This window comes from Corvus kubaryi, unplaced genomic scaffold (assembly GCF_017639235.1).
Source record: "Corvus kubaryi isolate FWS band 111438036 unplaced genomic scaffold, C.kubaryi_AGA036_p1.0 74, whole genome shotgun sequence".
NCBI lineage: Eukaryota > Metazoa > Chordata > Aves > Passeriformes > Corvidae > Corvus > Corvus kubaryi.
The window spans coordinates 16,121,401-16,133,960 of record NW_024582061.1 but is presented as its reverse complement, the minus strand read 5'-3'; the positions used below and the strand labels follow the sequence as shown (position 1 = coordinate 16,133,960).

The 12,560-nt window shown below is 48.8% G+C and overlaps 1 protein-coding gene across 1 annotated transcript; it reads right to left on the bottom strand.

Moving 5' to 3' along the window:
- Positions 1 to 411: 411 nt before the first annotated feature.
- TAB1 (TGF-beta activated kinase 1 (MAP3K7) binding protein 1) lies at positions 412 to 9,308 on the bottom strand. Its single transcript, XM_042050364.1, has 11 exons — positions 9,201 to 9,308; positions 8,274 to 8,410; positions 7,928 to 8,081; positions 7,226 to 7,312; positions 6,531 to 6,669; positions 5,938 to 6,051; positions 3,408 to 3,519; positions 3,156 to 3,300; positions 2,555 to 2,777; positions 2,111 to 2,267; positions 412 to 1,092 (listed from the first exon to the last, which is right to left on the bottom strand). The coding sequence occupies exons 1-11, from the start codon at positions 9,231 to 9,233 to the stop codon at positions 885 to 887; spliced, it is 1,509 nt and encodes a 502-aa protein (XP_041906298.1). The 5' UTR covers positions 9,234 to 9,308; the 3' UTR covers positions 412 to 884.
- Between the last annotated feature and the right edge of the window lie 3,252 nt (positions 9,309 to 12,560).

Genomic DNA, 12,560 nt, shown 5'->3' with positions numbered 1-12,560 from the left:
CACGAGGGAGCCCAACTGCATCTTCAAGGCACCACGACAGAGTTGTGACTTCCAGCTGTGCACCACCAACTGCCTGCACAGGGAAACTTCATTACAAACTCCACCTGCCCTCTACAACTTTCCAGATGGCCTACATTAAGGTAAACAAGGTGCATGTTACTTACGAAAAACAATAACCTGTATTTATGGTTTGACTCTAAGCCATAATTCAGTGCCAAAGCTCAGCAAATAAGTAAAGAAAGAGCTTATGCTTTTAAATCACCTGCAAGGCTTCAGGCCACTCTTCTAGCAGAAGCTTTCCTGCTGCAAGGTGCAAGCCTCTGCTCTGGAGGAATAGAAGGTTTCACCAGGAGAAGCTGTCACACCCACACATGACATTGTAAGGAAGAGAGCAAGCCACACAGGTGCCAATGACTGTAGCTATAAGTTATTTATTCTGCAAAATAGAGGTATCTTCTATGGAGTTGAACACTGGAATCACAGCATTATGAACTGAGTTGTGGAAACATTATGACAGCACACACACACACGCAGGCACACACGTGTACACCTACACACGCGCACACACGCAGACTTCGTACGGGCCCCACTCCTGCACGATCCACATGGAGCCCTCTCTGCACCTTTATTTGCAAAAACCTGCGGTGAGGGTTGCATTCAAGACCCCTTCCCCTATTCACAGGGCTTCCCAGGGCGGGTCAGGATTGGGAACATGGCACAGGCAGCACGTGTGTAGTGCACAAGACCCCCTGCCCAGTGTCCAGCACATCCTGGAGAGGAGTTAGCTCTGGGCAGAATGCAGCCCTCAGCGGAACACTCTCACTCTCGCCACAGTCTTTGCCCATGCAGCTGAGCACAAGGTGTCTGCAGGAGGCAGACACATGTTAGGACACAGTCAGTGCTCCCTGCTCGCCATGGTCCATGTTCCAAAGCCGGTAAAACTCTGCGAAATCCACATAGGGCTCCACACGCCCATCCTCATCTGGCTGGAGCGAGTGGGTGGGGCGGGAGCGGAAGAGACCTCCATCTGAACTCGAGCTGCTGCTCTGCGTGTGAGTATTGGTTGACTGCAGCGTCACAGTTGGGCTTTGGCTAAGGAGGGAAAAAGAGAGAACATAAGCATCTTTATTCTACTCCATCTGATGCATTGGACAAGAAAAGCACCAGAACAAGCACCAGTTTCTTCACAGATCAAGCTATCCTAGCAGACAGCTAAAAAGTTGCAGTCACTTGCTCTATGAGAGCACTACAAGTGTTGAGAACTGATTGGAATTGACAAACACCAAAGGTATCTGATTCACATTAACTGTAAGGCCTTAAGTACAACCAGGCATCTGAGCAACAGAGGAAGCAGAAAAAAACAGGCATGCACTCTGCTGGCCTCCCCATACCCAGAACAGTACGAGCTTTACGGGAAGAGTCTGGCAGCAAGGAAAGCTATTCTTGCGTGCCCTGTGCTGCAGCCAAGGCAGCTCTAGTGCGTCAGCCTCATTGTTTCTGGAGCTACAGAGCACAATACCCACAGCGCTTCTTCACTGGGCAGTGTGCACACACCACCCTGTGCCAAGGGCTCAACATAAACCACAGCCACTAACTAGTATGACACTGCAGAGTGGATCCAAAGAGGACCCAGTTCTAAGATTTATCCACTTTTTTTTTTTTTTCCTGGGCTCTGCCTATAAGCAAATCAACTTCAGCAGCATAGCCTCCCCAGGAGCTTTACAGGTGACCCACAGAGTCCCTCTTCCTTACTAAAATGAAGGGCATCCACAGTCCCTCTGTGCACAGCACCCAACACACTTGGCACATGAGATCCAAAGAGAAGGGCTGCTCACTGCCAGAATGCCTTCCACGAACAGCAGCAGATGCTGCTCCCAAGGCATGTTGCCAGAGCTGGCTTCAGAGCTGTTGCCTCACTCATTCCCACTCCTCACACAATTGCTTTCCAGCTAACACATTATGCTGGCTGTCAATACTGTTAGTGGGGGGGGAGCACATTCCAGATAAGGGAATGACTGACAGGTAACTGACAGCTGTCTCTGCTTTTCAACCACTTTATACAGTGTGAGGTGCAGGGAAAACTGTGGGTAGCAAGAGAGCAGGACTTTACTTAGTGAGGGTGGGGGTGGCTTCATCCAGAGTTGAGCTGCTGTGGGCACCATTGACCATCTGGCCTTGAGAAGGCATGACAAGAGACAGCGTGACACTTGTCTTGCTTGTGCTTTGGGAGCTGGAATATGGCACAGAGACTGGGTAGACACGGCCTCCTGAGAAGGGAGAAAACAGAAGTTACAAAATGCAGTTCAGACATGAGCAACTGGGGGTGCAGCACAGCAGCAAAAAACCCCAAGAATTTATATCCAAATGCCTTTGATGCTGTACTGTATCCTGTCAAATTGTCAGAGATTCCATATCTCAAAAGCCCATCATCTGTTTAATATAAAAATTCCTTCTACACCAACTACTTCCTCTCCCAATGTGAGGTGAGTGCTGGATCAATCCAGAGATCTTATCTTCCTCCCCCCCATTTTGTTTCATTCTCTCCCCAACACACCTTGTGTTGGTGTCAGCGTGGGCTGGCTCATCTCACCCAGGGGGTACCCAAAATTCCTCACAAGCAGCGTCATGTCTTCGTGACGGGGACAGAACTTGGACCGCTCCCCACCACTGGCAAAAGTGTCACAGTGAATGCGCTTTACCCGGTCCACTACTGCTTGTGCCACAGCATCCAGTGACGTCTGCTTGGCAAACTCTGTGGCTATCATGGCTGCAATTTCCTGAGCAGAGAAGGAAAAAAAAAAATCACCAGAAGAAAGATTTCTAGGAGATTTTGGAGGAAACCTTTTCCTGCCATCTGATCTAAGAGTTTTTATGGCAACTAATCTGACTGCGATGCTTACCTGCTGAAAATGTGCCTTTGTGCCTTGAGTCATCCCACTCCCTTTAACGGGCTACTCCTAAGGGACAGGCAGCTGCCTAGAAGAACTGGCTTGGCAAAGCAGCTCCCATATTATTAAACTGGAATGGGGTGGCACAGGCATTCAGCCTGGCCAGCACTGACAGAACAGATGAGGAGTTCAGCCTGTATGAGAGCAGCTGACACCGCTGGAGTGAGTCAATAGCCACGGGAATGTTTCCCTTGTGAGCAGGCTCACCTGGTTGGCCTGCCCAGGCCCATGAGCTGCCTCCAGTGCTTTATAGAGCCCTTCGGACATGAGCACCAAGAATCCTGTCACCCCATCCAGTGAGTGCCCTCCGTGGATTTCAGGCTCTGCTATGATGGGCTTAGATTTAGCAGCACTGGAAAGAGACAGTAATTTAACATTTAATGGTGACATAGTAGGTGAGAATGGAGTGATCATGAAGAAAAGGAGGGCTTGAAACCCCAAAAGTTGACTTTTTCTGACCTGAGCAGTTCAATATCAGTATAGCCGTATTTGACTTTGTAATCTCCAATGCGCCGAGTGCTTTCCTGCCCACGAATAGTTCCCACTTGTTTTATTTTCCCTGCATCCAAGCCTGCCAGATTGAAAACCAAAAATGTTTCATTAACTTTGTGAAACTTGCAGAACTTCCTCTGAGAAAAGAAATATCCACAGCTACATAGGACTGTAAGACAAAACGAGACACCGAAGAATCATCAGGAACATATAAACATCATCAGAACCATCTAAAAAGGGAGAAAAGGAGTAGCAGTTTGCTGTGTTTCAAGGGACACCTTTTCATTAGTTCCAAGCTGGGAAGGAGAGGGAAGGAGGGAGACACACGCAGCCCAACAGGCATACTCTAAATGCAACAGCTGGCCCTGAGACAAAGCGCACATCCTGCTCCTAAGCCACCAGCAGCAGCTGGCCTGGGTGCACAGGCATTTGGCAAAAAGGCAGGGGAACATCTGCATCTGTCAGCTCTGGACTGTGTGATGGGAGGAGAAGGCAGGAACGAGGAAAACATATGTGAAGGATTCTGCTTTTTCTTCCACCTGTAATTGGCCCCTGCTCCTAAGCTCCACATGACAATTTCAGTAATACATTAGACTGCAGAGAGAGGTTGTGGAGTCTCCCTCACTGGAGATATTCATGAACCTGTACAACATGCTCAGGGATGACCCTCCTCGAGCAGAAGCTTGGACCAGATGAGCCAGTTCAACCTCACCCATGCTGTGATTCTGAGAAAAGACCTACCTACAAGAGGCACTGAATTTGCTCAAGTGCTCAAATTCATATGGGCTTCTCCTAAAATAAGAACAATGATCAGTCAAGTATTTATTTAAATAAACTTATGGGGAAATAGCTCTGGCAGAGGCTAGGAAGTAATCCCATCTTGCTGCTACTATTTGAGGCAGGACTTGGAGCAGATGAGCCACTTACCTGATCTGTTGTGGCAACCCCCCTTTCCTTATTATACCTAGAGCTATCAGCCAGAAAACATTGAGATTTTATCTAGGGATGACTGTCCTCAGTACAAGGTGAAGGCAGGGGTCCAGCTGAAATTCTCCCTTTGAGTCAAACCAAGCCTTGTTGCACAGATGGCTCTGCACCTACCCCAGCAGTAAGACACAAGTCCTCCATCTGCTGCAGACCACAGCTGACTCATCGACACGGCCCGGCTCATTTGCCAGCTCCTGGCAGGGGGGTACACGCCATCGACAGACACAAACAGAGGGAGGCTCACAGGACACCAGAGGGGTCATGTCTAAACCACAGCAACTCTCCCAGGGCACCGAACAAGCTGTGATATGCTGGCTGAAGGACCACAAAAGCACAAGACCTCTCCCACTCTTCCCTCAAGACAGGGGTGGCACAGGCAAATGTTATCCACACTACCTCATCTCTATGCTTCAACCTAGCCCAACAACAACCTCCCTTGGGCCCCCAAAACAGCCTGTGTGCACTGTCTTGTTCCACAGGATCTTCGTTCTGCGGGGCTGTAGGCAGGAGCACCAGTGCTGCACCAAGTTAAGACTGGTACATCTAACAGATCCCTGTTCTCCTATGGACTGCAGCTAAATTCTGCATTTTTAGCAGTAAAAACACAGTCAAGAAGTCCCTTTTCCCTGGATTCTTGTATTCAGTCTTCTGTTTCACGGCACATATCCCTAGTGCAGGAATAGGAGTAAAAGTGGGAATGAAAGAGAAATAGAATAAAACAAGACCTAGCAGCAGAAATTACCACATCAACAGCCTCATGTGGTAAGAATGTATCTGCCAGGTGAATCTAATGAAGAATGCCACCTTAGATCTACCTAAATAAAAGTACAGCACCCAAGTATCTCAATAAGAATTTGGTACTAGCAATCACACAAGTGGTCTGGGTTAGCTCTAGACCAAGAAAGAAAACATGTCAAACACTGTAAAGGAAAAGGGAAATTGCCTAAGGCAAAATGTCAGCATTAAGACTTCAACAGTTACTGATGTGAGAGCAGTAAATGCCAGTGCTTGGCCTGGCTCTGTCTGAAGTGAAGCTGCTTTTTTTCAGCAGCAGCTTGTACAAAGGCATATTGAAATGTACCATCCTGAGGGTGAGGCATCACACAGAACTTAAAGCAGCATAACTGTGGTCTGCCTCCACAGGAGCCGTCATACATTGTCCGCTTCACTTCTACCCTCTGGCTCTGTGCTTCCACTCCTGCCTTCCTATCGACTACAGCAACAGCTGGAGCACAAATCAATGCCAGTTTGGCAGCTGGACACAAAACTAACACTCCAAACTTGAAACAAAGGCATAGTTTTCTGCTGGGTCAGTGAGAGAGCTTACTCACTCTGTAGCCCCAGAATGGCTAGAAAGGCACAAAAAGAAGGCACTGAACTTGTCATCTGAAAACACAGTAAGCTTCTTTTTGTGGTTATTTATTGTTCCTGTGGCTTGAGTCATTCTTGGTGCCCCAGATAAACAGCCATGCGATGTTCTCAGCTAAGAACACAAAATCCAAATACTCACCCAGCTGAGAGAAGCGAAAAAGTTCATCCTCATTCTCTGTTGTATGGTCCACGTTGAGCTGAGTCACCTGCAGCCCATCCACCGTGGACTTGCATAGCAGTGCCCGGTTGGTACCTGCAGTGGGAGCAGCGAGATGAGGCACCAGATAGCTCTGCCGTTAACAGGGAGAACATATCCAAAGGGAAAAGGAACAGAGTGGGGAATAAAGACAGAAAAGAAGAGAAAGGCTCATGTACTGTCTCATCATGATCTCCAAAATGTAACCTTGCTAGCAGCATAGTGAGTCTGCTAGGCAGCTCTCCATCCAGACCTGAGCCGGTACCTCCCAAGAAAGCTCTGTATTTCTCAGAGAACCTGCACTACTCCTCTCAACCCGTTTTCCCTCTGTTCTTTGGCCATACACACCACATCACCCAACATCTGCAGGGATGAAGAGCCAGGCTGATTTCAAGTGCTTGTATAAGTAGCAAGCATATCACTGCTTGGCCACAGACCAAAGAAACTGTCCCCCACATTCAAATTTCTTTTACTTCCTAGAGCCCCTGCCATCCACAGGAATGCTGAGACAGAGCCACTGACAAAAACCAACTCACCCACATTGGCAATGTAGAGCTTGTTGTTGAGAACGACAGCCACAATAGCCATGGCTCCTCCAGAGATCTCCTGCTCTACAACCTTCAATCTCTCCACAATCTTCTGGTACTGAGGAGGGAGCTGGTGGTGAGGAACACCCTGGAAGCCAAAATGAGGGAGAAGCTTAAACACACAGTCCACAACACAGAAATCACAGCTGGAATAAAAATTCTGTAGGGAGGGGACTCATCCTGACATGCTTTGTGTCATGCCTGTAGAAGACATATAATTTTTTTGTTCAATCCCAGTGAATGACACAGCTTTGATATGGTTCTGGAGAGGACAGTCCAGTACACCTGAAGAACAGAGCCCATATGTGCCCAGATGCCATGTAAATTTGAGGCCCTGCCTCTCATCTGCATGGCTTTGTCCTAGAAGAGCCACATGTACAGGCTGAACTCCTCTCTGTGATACACTCGGTTCCTTATTCAGATAACCAATGATAGGTCTAAGCAGTGCCAGTATGAACAGTGGGAACTCTGCGATATGGACCAAGGCACTTGCCTCACTTCGTGCAAGCGTCCAGAAGAGAACCACAGAGAAGTAACTTTCACTTACAGCCTCCCTTGGATCAAACTGACTAATATGCCCAAACCTCATCCAGCAATCTGGAAGGTGGGACCTCCAGCAAGCTCTGCTCTTAAAGTTCCATTACCTCTGGCAGCTGAGACTGCAGACTGGCCTTCTCTGCCAAGGCATCATCAATGGACTCCAGGAAACTTCTTTCCACCACATCAAAAGCCTAAAAAAGATCATAAAGAGAAACTAAACTCTTACCCAATGCCTACAGACCTTTGGGGCTACCCATCCTCACCTCTCTAAGATAGCTCATAAGACTGGATGATCACTGTACATACAGACATTCAAGGATCACTACAGCATATCGAAACACAATTGTTTCAGCACAACTAGTTAACAACTTGTAAAAACAATCCGCAACAACTCAAAACAGCAGACAACACCATAAAAGTTACATTCACAGCAGTGTCAGAGACCTATCTGATCTTGTGTGTTAATCCTGTCACTCAAGAAAGTGCACTCACAAATCCATCTCCCCACACATTAACTTCTCCCCTTCACTCACTGTCATCTCCTCCACAGGCTGACTTGTTCCTACATGTCCAGTGAAGACTGGCTGCAGCTTCCTGGAGAGCTCTCAGCACTGTGCTGACGGAGCCAGGGGACAGATGGGTATGAGGCGGGAGTGAAACAAAGCACTACAGATGCTCAGGATGAGTGCAACTGCAACCACCAGATGTTTCCAACCCTCACAGAAACCAGATGCTGCTCCCCCGACGGCAAAGTGGAGGTGGGTAGTGCGAGAAGCAGGAGCTGCTCCCACTCAAAGCTTCTTTACCTGCAGCAGAACTCGACGCACGTCAGCATCGCTGTGATCTGCATGGAGCTGGCCCAGCAGCAATTCTGCAGAGAGCCTCTGACCCACGAAGTTGGTGACTCGGTTGCCATCATAACCATTGAAGACACCATAGAGGTAGCAGTTGTTCTCACTCCTGCCAAAATGGGAGGAGTGAGAAGCAAAAAGGTCACAAATGTCTGTAAGACACAGATACAAGTAGCAAGTTCCCGGAGACACCTCTTGCATGCTCAAGTGCCATCCTCTTCTTCCAAGTCCTGTGGGACAATACCTGTTTTACCTGGTCTTGTGCCAGCAGGAGTCGGTGTCCTGGGTGCAACCCACTTACCTGAATTTTAACCAGTTATCTTCCAAGGGGTGACCCTCTGTCCCCTTGCCATCTGCACTGTAGGAACGGTTTGGAGCTGAGCCCACTCCAGAGAGATGGCAGGATGGTAAGTCATCTGTCCAACTGGGCTGTTGTTCCTGGCAGACAAGAAGAGGGAAGAGACCATGTAAACCCCAAGCAGTGTGAAGTGAGGATCGTAGTCCAGAACAGGTTACCAGTCCACCCCCACCCTCTTCTCAACCCTTCTCCCTCTGCTAACTAGGAGCACAGCCAATAACTCCGTATTTCCCTGCTGCAGAACAGGATCGCTTACCACATCCCTTCCCTCTGACGCTGAGCTCTGGCTGCACTTTGGCTCTTGCTAACAAGAAACCAGAAGCGAAATCTGCATGCAAGTTTTACACTCCATACAGCACAGCACTAGCTTAGCTATTCCTATGGTATATCAGATCCTCACGCACCCGTGGCACGGGAGTACAGGGAAAGCTCTGGATTCTCCCAGGACTACTCACCCAGGACAAGGGGCTGGGGCCGGCTGCTGCAGCCAGCAATTAGAGAGACATCCCTGGGGCCGCCATCTCCCTCTCGGCCTGCTTCAGAAGCCAGCTGCCCCCTCACACAGCGGGGCACCCCGCAGCCCGCAGCACTGGCACGGCCCCCGCAGCCACCTGTCGCTCACCGTGCGCTGCAGAGCGGCCGGCCAGCCCAGGGTGCGGATCGCTGACCACGCAGGGACCCCCGCAGGCCGAGACCCCCTACCCTGAGGCGGCACCGGGGGCGAGAGCGCAGGAACCCACCGCCCCGCTGCGGGGGGACCTCCCCTTTCCCACACGGCAGCGCGGGGGGCGGGTGAGGAGGAGGCCCGGGGACTCCCTCGCACCCACCTGGGGGGTGCGTGTGCACGGAGGGGGGGAAGGTGCCACTCACACTCTGCAGCAGACTCCTCCTCTGCGCCGCCATCTTGGAGCGGGAGCGGCCGCCTCCCGCCCGCCCTCCGCCGCCACAGCTCGGGCCCGCTCAGGCCCCGCCCCCGCGTGAGGCGGCGCCGGGCAAGGTCCGAGGGAAAGCCCACGGAACTGGAATGGTTGGGAATTTACCTGTCGTTACACCTTCCTCCTGGTCTGGGCGGAGTGCAGGCTTCTCCATTCCTTATCTGTGGCCTTCAAGTTGTGAGAAAGAAGCACCTGTTGGCTGCCACTGCCAGCGTGTGTGTGTGGAGGAGGAGGAAAGAGGGGCAGGATTGTGAGGATCAGAGAATGATGGGATCATCAAGGTTGGAAGAGACGTTTGAGATCGTCCAGTCCAACCGTCCACCCAGCACTGCCACTGTAAGCCCTAAGCCACATCACCCAGCGCCAGATCCAGATGCCTCTTAAACACCCCCAGGGATGGTGACCCCACCACCTCCATGGGCAACCTATTCCAATGCCTGACCAACAAACATAACAGTGGGAAAAAAATTCTAGTATCTAATCTGAATCTCCCCTGTCTCATCTTAAGGCCATTTCCTCTAGCACTCTCACTGCAGGCACAGTAGAAGAGACTGGCCCCGACCTCACTACAACCTCTTTTCATGTGCTGTAGAGAGCGATGAGGTCCCCCCTGACCCTCCTCTTTAGACTAAACAAACCCAGCTCCCTCAGCTGTTCCACATCGGACGTGTTTTCTAGATCTTTCACAAGCCTTGTTGCCCTTCGCTGAACCTGCTCCAGCATCTCAATGTCCTTTTTAAAGTGAGGGGCCCAAAACGGAACACAGTACTTGAGGTGCAATTGGTACTGTGAATCCTGGATCCCATGAAATGGGGTCACCCTGGGTGCCAGAGAGCCCTGGTTGAAAAGGTTTTCTTAGCAGTGCATCATGTTCAAAGCAACCTCTAGGGAAGACTCAGCCCAGGTACCAGCTCTCAGCTGCATCCTGTTCCACAGACACCACATCCCTGGCATCCACGTGTCTCAGCTTGGAGTCTGTCTCCTGCCCTTTCCCTCTCTCTTTTGCAGGCCGTAACAAGGATGTAGTTGGACCATACCCTCCAGGGAAGCAGTGGGAAGGTGTCTAGAACAATTGACAAGTGGTTCTCAATACTCACTGCAGTTTGGAGCAGTTTTTGGTAGTCTCGAGTCAGGCACAACAGTAAAATCACTTGTGTGCCTGCCTGAGTAAAATCAAGAGATCACTGATTTTGCTCTTGTTTAAGATCCTTTCTCGGCAGACATAGGCTGTTTCCACTGTATCAGCTCAGCTGGGGGAGGAGGGAAGACAAAAGATTCAATCTCATTGCTTTCTCAATATTATAAGTCAGCAGAAGAGCCCTCCAGGAGCCTGAATGGCGTATCTTAATGTGAGTGATGGCCAGCAGTCAGGCTGTGGCAGCGGCAGCTTGGGGAAGAGCCCTGTGTGCTTCCCTGTGTGTATTGTGGCTGCAGGAGCTCCAACATGAGAGACGTGCAGTTTCAGTCATGGGGAGCAGTGCAGTCGTGGTGAGGGTGGGAGTGTCAAATAGTCTTGACTTCCAGCTGTGGCTTGATACGCTTATAATGACATCTTTGTGGCAGATATATTTGATTCAGATGCACTTCAGAAATAATTGCCAGTTAATTAACCTCATTCTGTGGAATGATGCCTTTTGCTGCAGGGGTTTCTGCCAGATGATTCCAGCTTCCTTTCCTGTAAATCCTTTTCTATTGTTTTGTTACATCTCCAAAATATACAAAGATTACAGATCCTTCCCCTTCATGCGAGGCTCACAAATATACAGACATTCAAGCAGTGTTAGGTACACAGGCAGAATTACATTTTTTAAAGCTTATATTGTGCAAAGATAGAAGAAAATGCTAAATTTAGAACCTGGGTCTACAAACAAGTTTCCTCAGGTTTAGGCTTCTGTATAAGCTTGGTCTCAGTGATGTCATTCAGAGTATTCCTGTGGGTAAAGCTGTAAATAGGTACAAATAATTATAGGAACAGGTATGAAGTCTACATTAGAAGTAGGATGGACAGATTTAGTACTGACAAAGGTTTGTTTTCTTGCCAGTATCAAAAGAAGAATTCCTGGTGCTGCAGAAAAACGCATAGCACAGCATTGTCCGTGTCATGAAAAAGCTACAGGCAAGTGTCTTTGCTTTAAAACAGGACGACACTTCTTCAGCATTGCAGCAGCAGCTTATGGTTATTTAATGCCATTGAAGGCTGCAGTCATGCACCTTGATGAGCACAGTCAGACTCCGTCCTTGCTCAGAGCAACACTGAAATCAGCAAGGCTTTGGGTGTGCCCAGAGACTGTCAGCATGCATTGCATTGCAGGACTGCGAATTCAGGAGTCATTTCTGTCTTTTTCTATCCATAAGTGAGTCCTTTTGAGACTAACAAGAGTAGAGTCTGTGTGAGAGTGCGATAAGGCAGAATGTGAAGTCAGTGAGAGAGCAAAACAACTTTCCTAAAGATACAAGATAGAAAATCTGCCACTTTCCTTGTTTGTACAATGGCTTGTCACCTCTTGCAGTTAAAAATGTGCCCTGTTCCTAATTTAAATATCTGGCTTCAGCTTGTAGTCACTAATCTTTGTCATTTGAGTTTATTTTTTTTTCTGCCAGTTTATGCTGGAACACAGACCTGCTGCAAAGCATTTTTTTCTTGGTGAGAATTCTTGTGCCAGATTCTGCCTGGATACTCCTGTGGTTCTGTCACTGAGCTTCTGCCCTAACCTTGAGTGAGTCAATTAATTACTTCATCTGGAAAAAAAGTGAATAGTCGGATTTAGCAAACGAGGCCATTTGCAGCATTAAATGCATGTTTGTCCAGCAATTCACAGTCCTCCAAATAAGTGTTACAGGAGCTGGTGAGCTGCTCCATGAACGTCTGCTCACCAAAAGCTTTATGCAGCACTTGGAAGATTAAATACAGCACCAAGTTTCTGTTGGCTGTATTGACCAAGCTTATTTTAATCTTAATTTATGCTTCTTACTTTTTGCAAATCCTGTCAGAAAATGCCATGTGTATTTCCATGCAGCCAGGATCTCCCCAGGAATGAAGGATATTGGTCACTGAACCTCACCATCCATGCACAAGTAAATGAATTATATGATTCACTGGTTACCAGATATACAGCTCCCCCTCTCATGTTAAACTCCCATATTTCTGGTTCCTCCCTCTCTCTGTTTTTTTAATTATTCTCTCATTTTCTCTGTCCCCAGTGCTAGGGATTGTGCACACAGTATTCCTGGTGCCAAGCTGTACTGCTGCCTTCCTGTTTTTATCAAAGCTTTCTCTGCAGGAAAGGAAGCATGG